This window comes from Leucopleurus acutus, assembly GCF_964270905.1.
Source record: "Leucopleurus acutus genome assembly, chromosome: 1".
Taxonomy (NCBI): domain Eukaryota; kingdom Metazoa; phylum Chordata; class Mammalia; order Artiodactyla; family Delphinidae; genus Leucopleurus; species Leucopleurus acutus.
This window is the reverse complement of record NC_139142.1, coordinates 10,912,061-10,929,738: the sequence shown is the minus strand read 5'-3', so window position 1 is coordinate 10,929,738 and position 17,678 is coordinate 10,912,061. Positions and strand designations below refer to the sequence as shown.

The following is a 17,678-nucleotide window of genomic DNA, read 5'->3' as shown; positions in this document are numbered from 1 at the left end:
GCAGGCGGGAGAAGGGAGAGGAGTAACTTCCGTTTGTCGGGAGTCGCTCCTCCCCCTTCCTTCGCTCCCCGTCTCTGGGATTGGTGCCTGGCACTGAGGCCCCGCCTCCTCCGGCCCCGCCCCTCGCGACCGCTTTTCCCGCCTCCGCCGGGGCCGAGAGGCGGTCCGGGTGACAGTTGAGGATGGCCGGAGCCGGGGAGCCCGCTGGGCGGCGGTCGGAGCTGGAGCCCGTGGTATCGTTGGTCGACGTACTTGAGGAGGACGAGGAGCTGGAGAATGAGGCGTGCGCCGTCCTGGGCGGAAGCGACTCGGAGAAGTGCTCCTACTCGCAGGTGGGCGCGCGGCCCGGGCCTCGTCTCCCCAGGGCTCCCCTGAACCTTCTCTTCCCCGCTGGACTTACCCTCTTCCCGCCTGCCGCGGCCGGCTACCCCGTGGTGTTCCGGGGCCGCTGTTCGTAGTACGTTTCCCCATCGCAGGCCCAGTTGTCCTATTACCCTTAGTCTCCCGAGCCCCCTTCCTCAGCCTGTGTCCAGCAGGGCTCCCCTCCTTTCTCGGTCTTCCTCCGTCCGCTCCCTCCCGCCCCCACGATTCTCCAGGCTTTGGCCCTGGAGCGGCTGCTCTTTCCTTCCTTTCCCGTCTCTTCTCGGTGCCTCAGCTGCTTTTCACGAAACCGTCCCCGTGACCTCTCACATCCAGACATCTTTGTCTCTACTTTTCGCATCTTTAGAGCATTTATTAGGAATCGAATGGGAGAGTCAAAACAGAGTTAAAGGAGAGAGCTCTGGATTTGAAAATCTCCCCGTGTGGGCTGGGCTCCTGGACAGCTGGTTCCTCTGCAATTTAGTTTGACAAGTGCTAGCCGGGTTTTTGGAGAGAAGAAGCAAGTACTGCATCTGTGTGCAGTCTGCCCCTCAGGGGGATAGACCGGGACCCGAACAGCTGGTGGCACTGGCAGAGGAGGGGAGGGGAGGAGAGAAAGCATTTGGAAGATGTCGTGAACAAGGATTTGAGGGGGTGTGATGTCTTTGTTTGGTGACTCATCCTATATTTGTAGGTACAAAAATGGAGAAAGGTGGGTAGAAGAAAACTAATAAGAGGTGAGAATTGGTAGGAGGAAGAAGGTTACCTTCCAAGGGGGTGGAGTGGAACGCTGAAGGATGTGGAGAGAGATTTGGGGTCATTATGTGGTGCGAACTGAGATCGTAATACCAGTTGTCATCGTTGTCCAGTTGAGTTTACACTGCAAAGTGGTTACATTTTTTTTTAATACACCTTGTGTCAGATGTATTTAATGTTGTCTGGTATTTAAAAACCTTTGGTCACCACTGAAACAACTTTTTCCCTGCTTTCCTTTTTTAAAAAGTCTGTTTGTAAGTTACCTTTGAAATGTAGTTAGGTTTTTGAAACGGACTTCCTTAACATTTTTTTTATTGTAGTGAAATATGTGGAAAAGTGCACAAACCATGTATTAGTCTTGGGAAAGCATAAACAAAAACACATGCAGGGCTTCCCTGGTGGCACAGTGGTTGAGAGTCCGCCTGGTGATGCAGGGGGCACGGGTTCGTGCCCCGGTCCGGGAAGATCCCACGTGCCGCGGAGCAGCTGGGCCCGTGAGCCATGGCCGCTGAGCCTGCGCGTCCGGAGCCTGTGCTCCGCAACGGGAGAGGCCGCAACAGTGAGAGGCCCGCTTACCACAAAAAATAAAAAATAAAAAAAATAAACAAACACATGCAGGTACGTACTACCCAGATCAAGAAATAGAACATTACCGGCATACCAGAAGCTTCCTTGTATCTTCCTTGTGTCTCCCCCTTCCCAGAAGAGGGTACTATCCATTATCAGGATTTGCTTGTTTTTCTTTCAACTTTTTATTTTGAAACATTTTAAGTCTACAGATAAATTGAAAGAATAATATTATGAACACCTGTGTAACTTTCACATATATTCACTTTTTAACATTTTACAACATTTGTTTTTTCTTTTACCCCTTCATTGTAATAGACTTTCTTTTTTCTTTTTTCCTCAGCCACTTGAAAATAAGTTGCAGACCATGACACTACACCTCTGAATACTTCAGCATACATCTAAAAATCAAAGGGATTCATTTAATGCATTGGTTTTCTCTTTGGTGGAACCACAAGCATTTTCCAAAATTAAGTATGATTATTACTTACATAAACTTAGACACATTCTCCTACATTTTTTTTTTTTTTTTTTTTTTTTTTTGGTGGTACGTGGGCCTCTCACTGTTGTGGCCTCTCCCGTTGTGGAGCACAGGCTCCGGATGCACAGGCTCAGCGGCCATGGCTCACGGGCCCAGCCGCTCCGCGGCATGTGGGATCTTCCCGGACCGGGGCACGAACCCGTGTCCCCTGCATCGGCAGGCGGACTCTCAACCACTGTGCCACCAGGGAAGCCCTCTCCTACATTTTTCTGTGTTGAAATGATTAAGCAGACCAGCTTATTCACAGCTGACTGAAAATATTAAACTTCTTTCTATCACTTTAAGAAAAGATTATATGAAAACAAGCACTAGTGTATGAAACATGCAACAGTGTTTTGGTATTCTGTTGAATAAGCTTTTTTATTAGCCTCAGTGTTTTTTACAGGAAAATCTTGACCACAGGTAATCTGATTTCAGTTATTTCTTAGATCACAGTATGGGCATTAGGTGACTCTGCCATGTTTCTTCAATTTTTTCTCTCTTTTTCCATTTTGGGGCTGTCTTTTAGGGCTCAGTAAAGAGACAAGCACTATATGCCTGTAGTACCTGCACCCCAGAGGGAGAAGAACCAGCAGGAATTTGCCTAGCTTGCAGTTATGAATGTCATGGAAGTCATAAACTTTTTGAGCTATACACAAAAAGGTAAAATGGTCAGAGACTGATGCTGAATGCTTTTCAAATATTTAGATTCTTTTCCAGCTGCACTTTTTTTCTTAATCTTTTTTTTTTTGCATTCAAAGTAGTTGTGCACTGGTAAAATGTAATGTGTTTTTATATAATATAATTGGAGAGAGCAGTTTTTCCAGAGGGTCTTTTTTTTTTAAATTAATTAATTTATTTTATTTATTTATTTTTGGCTGTGTTGGGTCTTTGTTGCTGCGTGCAGGCTTTCTCTAGTTGTGGAGAGCAGGGGCTACTCTTTGTTGCGGTGCATGGGCTTCTTATTGCGGTGGCTTTTGCTGCAGAGCATAGGCTCTAGGAGCGTAGGCTTCAGTAGTTGTGGCACATGGGCTCAGTAGTTGTGGCGCACGGGCTTAGTTGCTCCGCGGCATGTGGGATCTTCCCGGACCAGGGCTCGAACCTGTGTCCCCTGCATGGGCAGGCAGATTCTCAACCACTGCGCCACCTGGGAAGCCTGGCAGGCAGATTCTTAACCACCGCGCCGCCAGGGAAGTCCCCAGAGGGCCCTTTAAAATAAAATTATGGTGCAAACTCAACTACTCCTGCTGCTCTGCCATGATTTTATTAGTGTTTGTGTAATATAGATATTTGTCTTTATGCATGTTAATCTCTAGAATTATTAAATCTTTTATTGTTATGTGCTTGGAGAAATTCTGGATTGGATACATGAACAACAACCAAGGTCACTTTTTAGATCCTAGAAGCCAGTTGAAAGGGAAGAGGCTATGACATGAATTTAAAGAGTAAGTCATTAGATTTAAAAGAAAAATTAAAATCGGCTCTTCCTCCTTTGTTTCAGAAATTTTCGTTGTGATTGTGGAAACAGCAAGTTTAAAAATTTGGAATGCAAATTATTTCCTGTAAGTAAGCACCGTAACTATAAATGCATGAAAAGTAGCTGAGATTGATATTTGTCCAAGTGGATAAAAACCAAGTATTTTCCAAAAAGGAAGTTCTTATGCTTATTCTTTGTAAATGGAAAAATCAGTATTAGACTGTATCCCATTTATTACTTTTTGGAAAACTAAGTAACCTTTTCAGAGCCTACAGTATAGATTGTAATTAATATGAAGGGTTTGTGGGGGAATGTTCTAAAGTGATTCAGGTTTAGTTATGTTGATTATGCTTATGCTTTAAGGTTTTTAAAGCAAAGGGGATGACTTTAAAAACTGAATAAATAAAACTTGGTAATAATGAGTGGGTTATGTGCACTCAGAAGTTTTTCAGTGCTTTTTGGATTAAAAAAACTATGCTTATACGCTAACTTTCAATGAAATAACAGAAATGAAAGAGAAAATAAGGGACTTTACATTGTTCAATCGTATTGCTAAAACTGTCATGCTTTTTCCCTCCTCAAAGATTATTTTTAGATAATTTCCTTGCCTGCCTCCTAGTAACCTGGGGGCTTTGGCTATCACAGCTGGGCATTAAGAAGTCTTTTGAAATTCTAGGCCAATGTCAGCTTACATAGGTTGATAATTAATATTTATGATTCATTTTCTCCAATTGCTACAAAGAAGACATAGAAAATAAATTTTAACTTTTCCCTGTATCCTGGAAAAAGTATCCCTTTAATAGGAATGAATTTTTTTCCTTTGTACTTTGAAAGTTAAAGACCAGCTTCTGGTGGGTGGAGATATTTAATGCACAAATTTATTGAATGCATAAATTTCATGATGCATGAAATTATAGTTAAAGTTAGACCATATTATATATTGAAATTAATATCTTTCAGGACAAAGCAAAGATAAATTGTGGCAATAAGTACAATGACAACTTTTTTGGATTGTACTGCATTTGCAAGAGACCTTATCCTGATCCTGAAGATGAGGTAAGAGATTTAGAGGTTAGCACCGGGACTGTGTCATCTCTAGCCTTCACTCCTCAGCCTTTTGTCATATTTGACCCTTTAGCTGTTCAGCAGGGATTTGGGGATTGTGAAAGGATTCTAGATTTATCCCTTCTTATGAATCTGGGCTGGAGCTACAACCAGAGCAGATCCCAACTGTTATTCTCATTCTTACATCATGAGAATGAAATATTGGACAGGACTTTCTCAAGGCCAGAACTTTTTTCCTTTCCCCCCCTCTTTGCCTGCCTGTTTGCTCCATTCCCCTGAACACTTTCCAGAAAATGACCTTCAGTTTCTTGCGTCCCTGCAAGGAAAGAAATAGGGTGTACAAACTGGATCCTCTTAAAAATTTCAGTTAGACGTACACACAAAATTTAAAAAGAATTTTTCTTCTTCCTCACTCCTGTACCTTCTTACCTCCCAGAAACAACCACTGTTAACACTTTTTGGTATACGTATTTTTAAACCTTTTTCTGTGCACATATAAGTGGGTGAATGTGAGTTTTAATTTCTAGTTTTCTTCTATTTTGACAAAAGTGAAAGTTCTGTGCATTCACATCTGCAACTTGCTGCAATTCGCATTACCTCCCTGGCCCTGGGTTTATGTCTGAAGTGAGAATACATTACTTATTTATAAAGTTTTATGGGAATCATATATTAAGTACCTGATATGAAAGCTTTGATAATTGCTCACAAAGTGCTTATCTTAATGTAATCCTTCTGTAACACCAGTTCATGGAGAATGAACTTCTTTGGCCCCTTGAATTGCTGTTTCTCCCTGTTCCCTTGACTTCTGGCATGTGGATAGCAGTTTTACAGAATTAGTAGAGAATTATTTAATATCTAATTTTAATGTGTGCCAGATTTACTTTGGTATCCCAGAATTCGCTGTAATCATTAACAAACAAGTGGCTTTCCCGTGTTAGATTCCAGATGAGATGATCCAGTGTGTAGTCTGTGAAGACTGGTTCCATGGAAGGGTAAGGAAAGCTTTTACCTTTTAAAGACATTGTCTTTACAAAAAGAGAAAAGATCTTGTCTTTTGGCATTTACTATATTTTACGTTATAATTACTCTTCTAAAAATATAGTAAAGATATGATCAGCATACTAGTGCAATATGTTTCTTTCCCCCAGCTGCATTGGGTCTTCGTTGCTGCGCACGGGCTTTCTCTAGTTGCGGCGAGTGGGGGCTACTCTTTGTTGTGGTGCGCGGGCTTCTCATTGCGGTGGCTTCTCTTGTTGCGGAGCACGGGCTTTAGGCGCTTGGGCTTCAGCAGTTGCGACGCGTGGGCTCAGTAGTTGTGGGGCGTGGGCTCTAGGGTGCAGGCTCAGTGGTTATGGCGCACCGGTTTAGTTGCTCCACGGCATGTGGGATCTTCCCGGATCAGGGATTGAACCCGTGTCCCCTGTATTGTCAGGCGGATTCTTTTTTTTTTTTTTTTTTTATTTTATTATTATTTTTTTTTTGTGGTATGCGGACCTCTCACTGTTGCGGCCTCTCCCGCTGCGGAGCACAGGCTCCGGACACGCAGGCCCAGCAGCCGTGGCTCACGGGCCCAGCCGCTCCGCGGCATGCGGGATCCTCCCGGACCAGGGCACGAACCCATGTCCCCCGCATTGGCAGGCGGACCCCCAACCACTGCGCCACCAGGGAAGCCCCTGTCAGGCGGATTCTTAACCACTGTGCCACCAGGGAAGTCCCGCAATATTTTATAAAATAATGGGCTTTTTGGACAACTTGGTGATCACAAGGAAAATGTTCGATTTTCTGTGTTCACAGCATCTTGGTGCCGTTCCCCCTGAGAGTGGAGATTTCCAAGAGATGGTGTGCCAGGCTTGCATGAAACGCTGTTCTTTTTTGTGGGCTTATGCTGCACATTTGGCAGGTAAATGTCTCTGTGGAGTTGGTATTCCACCAACTTGTGCTGTATGTTCAGAACAATTTGTATGTTCAGTACATAATTTTTATCAACTAGTTTTAATTGGACTCTGTGGAAAAAAGTATAAGATCTGTTCCTTCTCCACAAGGTGCTTATAGATAGATTGGGAGACTACCAAGAACAAATTTGTACTTAAATGGCGTGATGCAGAGTATGGATGAGACCAGAATTAGAGAAAATGGAGGAAGCAGTTTTGAATGGGATTTTGAAAGATAAAGAGATAAACATTGTTCTTAAATGTAAGACATGCTATTGGTTGGGGAGAGGGTGGTGGTGTAGTTTGTCATATAGTGCTTTTATTATACTCTAAGAAATTGACCCCAAACCACTAATCAGCAATGAATGTTCTTGAGGCATTAAATATTTTATTTTATTTGTAATGCTATATGTGTTAATTTATTTTTAAAGCGTCAGTTGTCTCCTGCTCTGGCCTCATAATTTCTTGCCCTTCTCACCTTTAGGGAACACTTCACCATACAAACCACAAGCAGCATCAGACATTTTGATTTGTCTCAAAGCTCTTAACCTTGGTGTGCTTCCTTTCTGTTCATACCCTTTACAATTAAATCTCACTTTCTGCTGGACCTGAATTTATTTCGCATTCATCAGGTTTTCTTAACAGTTCCCCTCTGCCCCTCCTTCATTTCCTTCCCTGTCAGCAGATGGCCTCATTTCCTACTAAACTCAAATGCCATCATGCAAACTGAGTTCCCTTATCATTTCTCTTCTCTCCACAGTATTTCTGTCTCTACACGCACCCTTTCTGATTTCCTTCTCTCATAAAGAAAAGCTGTTTTTTCTAAAACTGCCCTTCTACCTGTATTTGCAGTTAAATCTCTTCCTATTGCCTCTTGCTTCTTGAGGTGTCCCTGTCTTTAACATCTATAGTATTTTTTTTTCTCCTTTACATAGAAAATGCTTAAGTAGTGATTGGTATTTTTAAATGATCTTTTCAGTTATTTGACTCTTTGGATTACGCAGGCATAAACTAAAAAAGTGTTATTATTCCAGAGATTAAGGTTGACTTTTTTATTATTATTATTTCTTTCTTATTATTCCAGAGATTAAGGTTGACTTTCTCCTTTTCCAGATTCTGAAGTATGTTTTAATCAGACTAAGTGATTTCATTGGCTAACTGGTCTGTGGATATGTGTGTGTTTTTTCATTGAACCCACAGTAACCAAAGTAACTGCTGAAGATGATGGGTTGCTGCTGAATGTTGATGCGGTAGGTGACCAGGAAGTTATCCAACCTGAAAATGGAGCTCATCATGATGGTGCCCTCAAAGAGGATGTTCCAGATCATGGAAAGGCTGCTGAGAAGGAAGTTAAAGCAGAGCAGATGAACGAACCATGTACCAGCTCTAGTTCTGAAGCTGATCTCCAGGTAACATGAAATCTGAGCTATAAAAGAAATAAAACTTAAGCAAAATTAATTCTGTAACCTATGTAGCTTTGGGTTTCAGTTGTACCCTTTGCCTAAAGAAATCCTTTGACAAAATCTAAACTATGAAAACTATGATAGTTTAAAAAACACACTTCAAAACTTAATTTAATTTCAGACAGCATTTAAGAATCAACATCTCAACACAGAATCACAGTCTGGCTGCAAACTTGAGGAGCTTAAAGCTAAGCAGTTTATAAAGAAAGACACTGCCACCTATTGGCCCCTGAACTGGCGTAGCAAGTTATGTACCTGCAAAGACTGTATGGTAAGTACCTGATCAAGTTCAATATTAGTATGTTTTGTGGACTGATGTCTAAAATAAGAGCACCTGAAAAGTATATTTATGAAACTGATATTAGAGTATAGAGAACTGAACATTTTTTTATATTAAGCAAATTTATGAAATAGTATTTGCAGTCTGAATGCTTATGGAAGAAATTAAGAATTATGCAATACTTTTTATTAGCTTCATTTCAGTGGAAAATAGCTTATTTTTTTATATCATAGAATTGCTTGGAAACACGTATTACTTGAAATTTACAGTAAGTCAGTGGTTTTTAAATAAACATCTCTTAGATCGTATAATATCTACTGGGAAGTTGGGAGGTTTCTAAAAGATTTGGGCAAAAAGAATAAAACATTCAAGCAACTCTGCTAAAAGGCTCAGGTTTTTCTGGGTATTATTTAAATAAATTTTTAGTGATTCTCATGAGGTTGACTTTCTGAGAATGACATACAGTTCTAATGGGGAAACTGGTTTTATTTTTTAAAGAAAATGTATGGCGATCTAGATGTCCTGTTCCTGACAGATGAATGTGACACAGTTCTGGCTTATGAAAACAAAGGCAAGGTTGACCAGGCAGCTGACAGTAGAGACCCTCTAATGGACACCCTTAACAGCATGAACAGAGTCCAGCAAGTGGAACTTATTTGTGGTAAATATTGTTTGTGAAAGTTCATGAAGTTCATGAAGTTTCCTTCACCATTAAAAAAACTTATGTATAAGGAAGACAACTAATAACCTATTTTAATTTAACACAAAGATGGTTTAAATTTGGAATTGTATAGTAGGCCTCACCTACACTTGCTTGATTGTAATGTTGCTGGGTATTTAGCTGCTATTTCCATTGAATTAGGGTTACATACTAGAATAATTACATGCTTGAGAAACCATAACATGCTATTTTGATTAAGGATAGATGTATGAGTAAAGAATAAAAGGAAATCAATTTCTTTTTCCATCCACTGAAATAATTTTCATTGAACATTACATGTCATCTTTTTGAGCAAAGCATGCCATCTTTTTGACAGTTCTTGAGGATACTTCAGTGGTTCACAGGAAACCACTAGAGAGGAAACATTCCCAAATCCTTAATTACAGGCTTTTACATTTTTTCCCCCAGTATGCGCAGCCTATTTTAGTGATTTCCATCCTAGCCATTTCTACTCGGATGCCACCACTTTTGTGCCCCTTTTTGGACATTGATTATTCCTGTCTTGTATTTGTAACTGTTTGATTAATTTCCTTTTACCTTTATTGGAGTAAAAGCTTTCCGAGGATAGAGGCTGCATCTAAAACATTTTTGTAGCCCTCAAGGTGCCTTGTACATAATATAAATTGTTGAGTGAGTGCACGAGTTTTAAAACTTAATGTTTGACAAGTCCAAGATATTTCAAGCACTAGAATTCCAGAGAGATGGAAAACTTTTAAAAAAATTCTTAGCTAATCATTTTGGGAATGAGGATATCTCTGTTTTTTGAGGGTTTTTAAATGAAAAAGTGTCCCAGATGTCAAAATGGAGGAATTTGAGAGAAATTGAGAACAAGTTTCTATGCAGATTTCACTTAAAAATGTGGTTTAGACTAACATACTCAAATGTCAATGGTCAAGAAATATTTTGTTTCTGAATGCAAATGGCTTATCTAAAGTTTATGTCCTTTTTTTGTTGTTTTGATTTAGAATACAATGACTTGAAGACTGAACTTAAAGACTATCTCAAGAGATTTGCTGATGAAGGCACAGTAAGTTTAGTTAGACTTTTAATCAGAGCCTTGTATGTTTGGAATAAAGTATCTTTTTTATTGAAGTACAGTTGATTTACAGTAATATTTTAGTTTCAGGTGTATAACATAGTGATTCAACATGTTTATAGATTATACTCCATTTAAAGTTGTTATAAAGTATTGGCTACATTCCTTGTGCTGTACAATATATCCCTGTAGCTTGTTTATTTTATACATAGTAGTTTATGCCACTTAATCCCCTACCCTTCACTTGCCCCTCCCCCTCCCTCTCTCCACTGGTAACCACTAGTTTGATCTTTATATCTGTGAGTCTGTTTGTTATATTCATTTGTTTTATTTTTTAGACTCTACATATAAATGATAACATGTAATATTTATCTTTCTCTGACTTATTTCACTAAACATAATAATACCCTCTAGGTCCATCCATGTTGTTGCAAATGGCAGAATTTCATTCTTTTTTATGGCTAATATTCCATTGTGTGTGTGTGTGCCACATCTTCTTTAACCATTCTTCTGTTGATGGACACTTAGGTTGCTTCCATATCTTGGCTATTGTAAATGATGCTGCTGTGAACATTAGGGTGCATGTATCTTTTCAAATTAGTGTTTTCAGTTTCTTGGATACATACCCAGAAGTGGGATTGCTGGATCATATGGTAGTTCTCGTTTTAGGTTTTTGAGGAACCTCCATACTGTTTTCCATAGTTCATTTTCTTTGATGAAGAAGATGACTGAGAGCTTAATGCAGGCAGAGGAAAGGGAAATCAATAGTAGTGAAACACCAGTGGACTAGCCACATCAGGAGTCCTTCCCAACCCTCCAGATGAGGGACGGAGCAGTCATGCCTGATCTGGAGAGAATCGTAGCTTACAAGAGGGCCATTGGATCAGCCATACTGATTCTCTCAGTCCTGACCTTCAAGCAGGGATTTTTGGAGAAGGAAGGAAAAATGAAAGCCAGACCGCTTTTCTGTGATTTTTGAGTTCTAGTTTAAAATAAAACAACTTTATATTGGGGGGCTAAAACATTTCTCTTGCTGGTTAGGATGGTCTATAAGCTTTTAAGGGTGACACTAACTCTATAATGTATAAATTTTTTTTTTTTTTTTTGGCCACGTGGCACGTGAGATCTTAGTTCCCTGACCAGGTATGAGCCTATGCCCCCTGCAGTGGAAGCAAGGAGTCCTAACCACTGGAACGCCAGGGAATTCCCATGTAATCTTTTAAAATAGTTTTCCAGGGACTTCCCTGCTGGTCCAGTGGTTAAGACAACACACTTCCACTGCAGGGGGCGTGGGTTTGATCCCTGGTCGGGGAACTAAGATCCCACATGTCACGGGGTGCAGCCAAAAAATAAATAAATAGATAAAATAGTTTTCCAGATGAATTTACAAATACCTCCTAGCCCTTTACTACTCATACATTTATGATGGACTTTTTCTTCTAAAATACTTTTTTATCTTCCAAAGGCAGATATAAAGCAAAACTTTTCTTTTCATGGCCTACAGTTGTCCTTCTGGACAGAAAATGTTTTGCTCTGCTATAGCTAGACAGACAAATGAAGTCAGACATGGGTCTGACGGACACTCGGGACGTGCCCAGAAACTTGTTTTCTTGGAAGAAGTCTCTGCCAACCGAGTGCTTTCTCATAAATGTGGGAAGAACTTGTAGCTGCCTGGATATCTGGCAGTGCTGCCTTTCTGCAAAATGAATTGTGAAGTCCAAAGTTAAAGAGACTTCCTAAATGGTTTTCTCATTTTTAGAGAATGTTCCTCACTGTCACTAGGGACGGACGTCTTCCTGCTTCCCAGCAGCTCTTAACAGACAGTTATTCTGGTTTGTGTTGCAAAGGCTGTCCTCTGCTTAATGCAGCCTCAGGCTTCTCTCTTACTGGAACTAAGAGGGTCTGTGGGTGTAACTGTTTTGGGGTTTTTTTGTTCTTTTTTTAAAATAAATTTATTTATATATTTTTGGCTGCATTGGGTCCTCGTTGCTGCATGCGGGCCTCACACTGTAGTGGCTTCTCCTGGTGCAGAGCATGGGCTCTAGGCATGCGGGCTTCAGTAGCTGTGGCACATGGGCTCAGTAGTTGTGGCTCACGAGCTCCAGAGTGCAAGTTCAGTAGTTGTGGTGCACGGGCTTAGTTGCTCCACGGCGTGTGGGATCCTCCCGGACCAGGGATCGAACCCGTGTCCCCTGCATTGGCAGGCGGACTCTCAACCACTGCGCCACCAGGGAAGCCCCGGGTGTAACTGTTTTAACCTTGGCACTGTTAGTGGACGTTCAGGGTCTTTCAGTTGTGTCAAAGCACATGCTCTTGCCTCTGCTTTTGTGTAGTTTGTGGTTGCTGTGCTCTTTATTGATTTTATTACACACACACTTAAATTCACGTAAAAGAAAAAAAGTAGGTATGTTGTCTTTTTCCATTCATATTTGAAACAATTTTATCCAGAGTCTTCACATGTGTCTCCAGTGTATGGATCTTTGTGACAGCTAGAGCCATTCTTTATGAGTTTGAGATTATCTGATGTGATGATTTAAAAGGACAGAAAAATATTTTTTATTGTTTTCGACATTACAAACACCTTAAGTTGTCATAAAGCTCATCTGCTTTGGTTGTATTTGGCTATAGAAGAGAATGCTAATAAGGTCTGGGTGTTGTCAAATGAGGGACTGCCCTTTATTTAATGTTTGTGTCTGACTAAAAACTAATAATAACACTTAGACACTACAAATTTTCTAGGACAAACCAATAAAATGATTCATTATTGGACCCAGGTATTTATTCTTTAACATTTCTACTCTGCATATTGGCTGTGACCATTTGAGGATGCCTAGAAACTCTAAAGATTACACACTCTAATTTGTGTAATTTGTGGGCTTTTAGGTCTCCTCCTACTGTTTCCTTGCCAGAGAAATGTCCTTGTATTGCCTTTCAGCGTTTAATGTTTGATCTGAGCCAGGGGCAGATCCTTCACACTGGAACTCCCCAGTATCCTATTTACTAGCATTTGTAAGTGTGCATTCCCAAGCCCAGGGCCCTAGAGCTCTGAGCTGTGGTTGCCTCAGAGTGCGTTAGCATCTCTATCTTGAGTCTGTGAGGGGTTCTAATTCCTCACAGGTTGACCCCCGGCTGACTCTTGGTGCCTGTGAGACTGGTGTGTCAGCTGCCAGTCTGGTGTGGAGTTCTTTCATTTCGAGGAGTTGTCAGATCATGTCTCCCCCCAGTGAGTTATTCAGGTTGCCTGTGCCATTTGGGGATGTCGCGCTCTTACCCCTGGGGAGTGGAGAGGGCGGTTTTCGCTTTACACACAAGTATTTGTCCTCTTTCTTCTCTCTCTCTCTCTCTCTCTCTCTCTCCCCCCCTCTTGCTCACTGTATTACAGTGCTTTCTTTTTCTTTTTCTCTTTCCCTCCCTCTCCCCACCCCACCTTTATTCCTTTATAATAATAAGAATGTGTTACCTTTGTAATTAAAACCATGTTAACAAACCTGTCAATTGAGGCACAGACTCACTCTTGGGGTGCGCAGGGACTCCTTCCGGGTAGGCCTGGTTTACTTTTTTATCCATATTTCCCCTTATTTTCTTATTTTTGATATTTTATTTTGCTAATAGAAACACTTCTATGTGATGTTCTAGTCCTTTTTCCAATAAAATACAAGATAAATTTCTCATTTTATTGCATAACATGATTATTCCATTTACTGGAGGTACTGCTTCCATAGTTTTTGCCAATTATTTTTCTATTTATATAGCAAACATCTTTAATTTTGGACTCTTGAAGAGGGAAGAGTTTGGGGGTTCCTTTTTTTTCAGTAAAGGAGAGAGCACAGATCTCAAAAAAAGCAGATTTGTTTGCTGTGGGTGCTTCTGCGGGACTGAAGGACGTTCCCGAGACGGCTGTGTCGTGGGGAGAGCAGTGGCCTCGGGAGACCATTGGTCTCCTAGTTTTCATCCTGGCTCTGCCACTTGTCTTCTCAGCTGATACTCACTGAGAACTCGCTCTGTGCTGGGCAGTGTTTCACAGGTGTTACATCTCATCTGCTCTTCAAACGGCCCTGTTAGGTGGGTGCTGCTTTCATCTCATTTTAATGAGGAAACCAAGGGCGGTGGTGGAACCCACGCTCCGTACCAGTGTGCTGTCTGCCTACCGCGTGACTCTGACTGGCCAGTCTCTGAGCCAGGATGAGCTTGTCTATGCAATGGAGTTAGGATAATTAATTACACATTAACACAGTCCTTATCAGCAGTACTGTTGGACTTGATTGTGAATGTTACAACCAGTTAGTGCTGTTCTGTGATGTTCCCTTTCCTAATTTTCGCTCTCCCTCAACAGGTGGTTAAGAGAGAGGACATCCAGCAGTTCTTTGAAGAATTTCAGTCAAAAAAGAGAAGAAGAGTGGATGGGATGCAGTATTATTGCAGCTAGACTGGAATATGGCGCCTTCTCGTCCAGCCAGTGAAGATGCCACTCACTGTTCCAGGGATAAAAGAGGCATATTTCACCTTCGGTCCTCATTCTGTCCTCCGTGGAGCGGCCTCCTCCTGCTGATTTCACAACCAGCGTTCTTTCTGACTCAGCTAAATGCAGCTCATTCCACAGACTTGAGCCCCACCACGCCAGTCCAGCCAGGGTTATTTGCTCATGAGTATCAAGAAGTTTGATTTGGTTTTGAGAAAGTAAACTAGTTTTTGTTTTCCCTTATGATTTGCTCTTTAACTCCCGAGTGTGTCTGCCCTGTCACAGAGCCGCTGTCTTCCAGGACCTGCTCTGTCAAGTTCTCTTCCTGTCAGCTCCAACCTCTGTAGATTCCCCCCACCCCTACGATCATGGTGCCTTGGGTCAAAGCTTCCTCAAGCCTGTTCTGCCCCTTCTCCCACATCTCTGTTTTCTGAGCTTTGGTCACAGCTTAGAAGGGATCTCAGAGCTTGCTTCCTCCAGGCCGAACCTCCGGAGTAGCCAGGACTGATGGTTTTCTGGCCTAGATGTTTATCACAGGCAAGGAGATTGGCTGATGGCAGGATTGAGGAAGACTACCTTTGTTACAAATTTTACTAAAAAATTTAAAGTGAAAATTTCATTCCCAAGTCTACTGGCACTAGAATATTAGAATTTCAGTACTGTAGTGCTCACAGGGCTTCCTGGAGAAAATCTGCCATTATACTAGTCCCTCTCTACTGCCTAGAAAATAGACCGGGTACTACCCTGTGAAATCATGGTGGTTTACAAAGTCCTCTGGGTTTCTTTATATTATCAGGGATATTCATAAGCCTAGATTATAAACAGACCTATTTTGATATTGTTCTGTTAAGAAAATGGTATTAGAACCCCCAATAAATTATTATTTTTCCCCTTAAATCTGTGCTGAAGAAAAAAGCTACTGGCTTAGCTTACTTGTAGCGAGCAGGGCAGTGAGTGCTCTGTTTTGGGAGACGATGTGGAAGAGATCCCATGTGCAAATGATGAGCTTTATGTATATAAATGTTACTGTCCACAGCTGAGTCCCTAATGACTGTGAGATCTTCTGAAGAACCTCATGGGATGTTGTATAAAACCCCATATTTGAGGGGATGTCCTTTCAGTTGGTTTGAAATCCCTTTAAAGCCCCTCAGTCTATGTGGAAAACACCTTTTGATAAACAAAGAGCCCTCAGTTGCTCTCTCCCTCTGGAGGAGCGTGGTCTTTCCTGACAGTAGACGACACACTTTGAGGTGTGAGACTATACACATTTGAGGCTTTGGGGCCACAAGTGTATATTAATATTTTTTGTGTGTCCAGCAGTCACAAGTGCCCACCGATCCCTGGATAAGGTGAACTAGGCCTACAGAAAGTCAAGGACTTAAAGAAATAGTACAACTCGTTTTTCTGCATCAAACCTCCTAATTACAGATCCTGATGAAGAGTGACATGTGGAGCTGGAAGGTCTTGTGGCCACAGGAGATGCCTGTGTGCTCTGAGCTGGCCTTGTAGAAAGGGTGGAAAGGCTAGGGTGAGCGCTCACGGCATCTTCAAGATGGTTTACGTCCCCAGCTTGGGAACTCTGTCCCAAGTCTGAGGATTTTTGAACCCCTTCTGCAAGGTGGTACTAGTTGTGTACCGTTGTGGCCTGAAAGTTTATATCTTCTCAGACATTTGATTTAACTATCAGAAAGTTCCTCCCTTCCTTATGACAGCTCAGGACCCAGTCTTGGAGGTGATGCATTACTGTGCAGCACAACACAGATCACCCAGTGGTGAAGGGCTTGTTTTAGGAAAGGTACTGTTCCTTTTACATTAACCAGAAAACCTCTTTTTTTAGCCTATTGTTAACAACTAGTTTTCTTATTGACTGTATTGGACTGTCTCTTCTTGTAGAGACTGATTTTGGCCAACATGTGGCAGTTGATATTAATGCATGTTTTATGCAAAACAGGAATATGATATTAGTTACTTTTAAGGAATTCTGGCATTGTATGTGCATTTTTGTAGAATTGTTACTGGACTTATAATTACATACTTAACTCTAATAAGGTTTCTGTAAAATTTAAATAAACCAATTCAGAATAGTGGTTTTTCAGATTGTTTTTAGTCACTTTTTTTTTTTTTTAAAGAAGACGTTGGGGGTAGGAGTTTATTAATTTATTTTATTTATTTTGCTGTGTTGGGTCTTCATTTCTGTGCGAGGGCTTTCTCTAGTTGTGGCAAGCGGGGGCCACTCTTCATCACATTGCGCGGGCCTCTCACTGTCGCGGCCTCTCTTGTTGCGGAGCACAGGCTCCAGACGCGCAGGCTCAGTAGTTGTGGCTCACGGGCCTAGTTGCTCCGCGGCATGTGGGATCCTCCCAGACCAGGGCTTGAGCCCGTGTCCCCTACATTAGCAGGCAGATTCTCAACCACTGCGCTACCAGGGAAGCCCTGTTTTTAGTCACTTTTAAATGTACACAGCCTCCCTTTGCAGGCTCTAAGAAAATGGGTCCACTCTGGCAGCTCTGCCTGCCCTGGGGCCCTGCTGCAGCAGAGGGGATGGTTCCTGTCTCTGCAGCTGTTTTATCAGATTCAACCTGATCCCAGGTCCCGCCAACAGAGATCCTTCACTCCCCTCCCCACCCCCACTTTAGGACACCTCTGAGGAGGGAGGGCCCATGATTCCCTCTGGGGCCTAGATGAACAGAGAACAAAGAAATGGGTGGTCATGACCTACCGCAATGTGTTCAGGTCCTGCTGTGTGCAAGGGAGAGGGCTGGGAGCCCGCAGGCCAAGGAAGAGATGAGGTCCACCTCCATGGCAGCCACTATTTCAAGAGTAAATGCGAGAACAAACCAAGAAGCCAGCGCAGAGGCCCACCTTTGGCCCCCCCGCAGCCCTCGCTTCCTTGGAACTGAGTCACACCTGAGGCCGTCACCCGTGGTGAGTTAAGCTCAAGTGAATGCAGTGCTCTCTGTAGGCCTGGAGCTGCCCGCATCTCTGAACACGCAGGATTACAGGGAAACAGCAGTTCTCCCAGCTCCCCCAGAGGACCCCAGTG

The 17,678-nt window shown here is 42.1% G+C and overlaps 1 protein-coding gene across 2 annotated transcripts; it reads left to right on the top strand.

Moving 5' to 3' along the window:
* Positions 1-182: 182 nt before the first annotated feature.
* Positions 183-16,927, top strand: UBR7 (ubiquitin protein ligase E3 component n-recognin 7; the record flags this gene model as incomplete). Of its 2 annotated transcripts, XM_082852849.1 has the most annotated exons (11): positions 183-332; positions 2,733-2,866; positions 3,705-3,765; positions 4,641-4,736; positions 5,684-5,737; positions 6,540-6,645; positions 7,877-8,085; positions 8,261-8,410; positions 8,918-9,080; positions 10,106-10,167; positions 14,510-16,927. In XM_082852849.1, the coding sequence occupies 11 exons, from the start codon at positions 183-185 to the stop codon at positions 14,600-14,602; spliced, it is 1,278 nt and encodes a 425-aa protein (XP_082708975.1). In that variant the 3' UTR covers positions 14,603-16,927. The 2 variants fall into 2 exon arrangements, with proteins under 2 accessions (XP_082708975.1, XP_082708976.1); XM_082852850.1 differs by lacking the exon at positions 2,733-2,866 and having other exon boundaries at positions 209-332.
* Between the last annotated feature and the right edge of the window lie 751 nt (positions 16,928-17,678).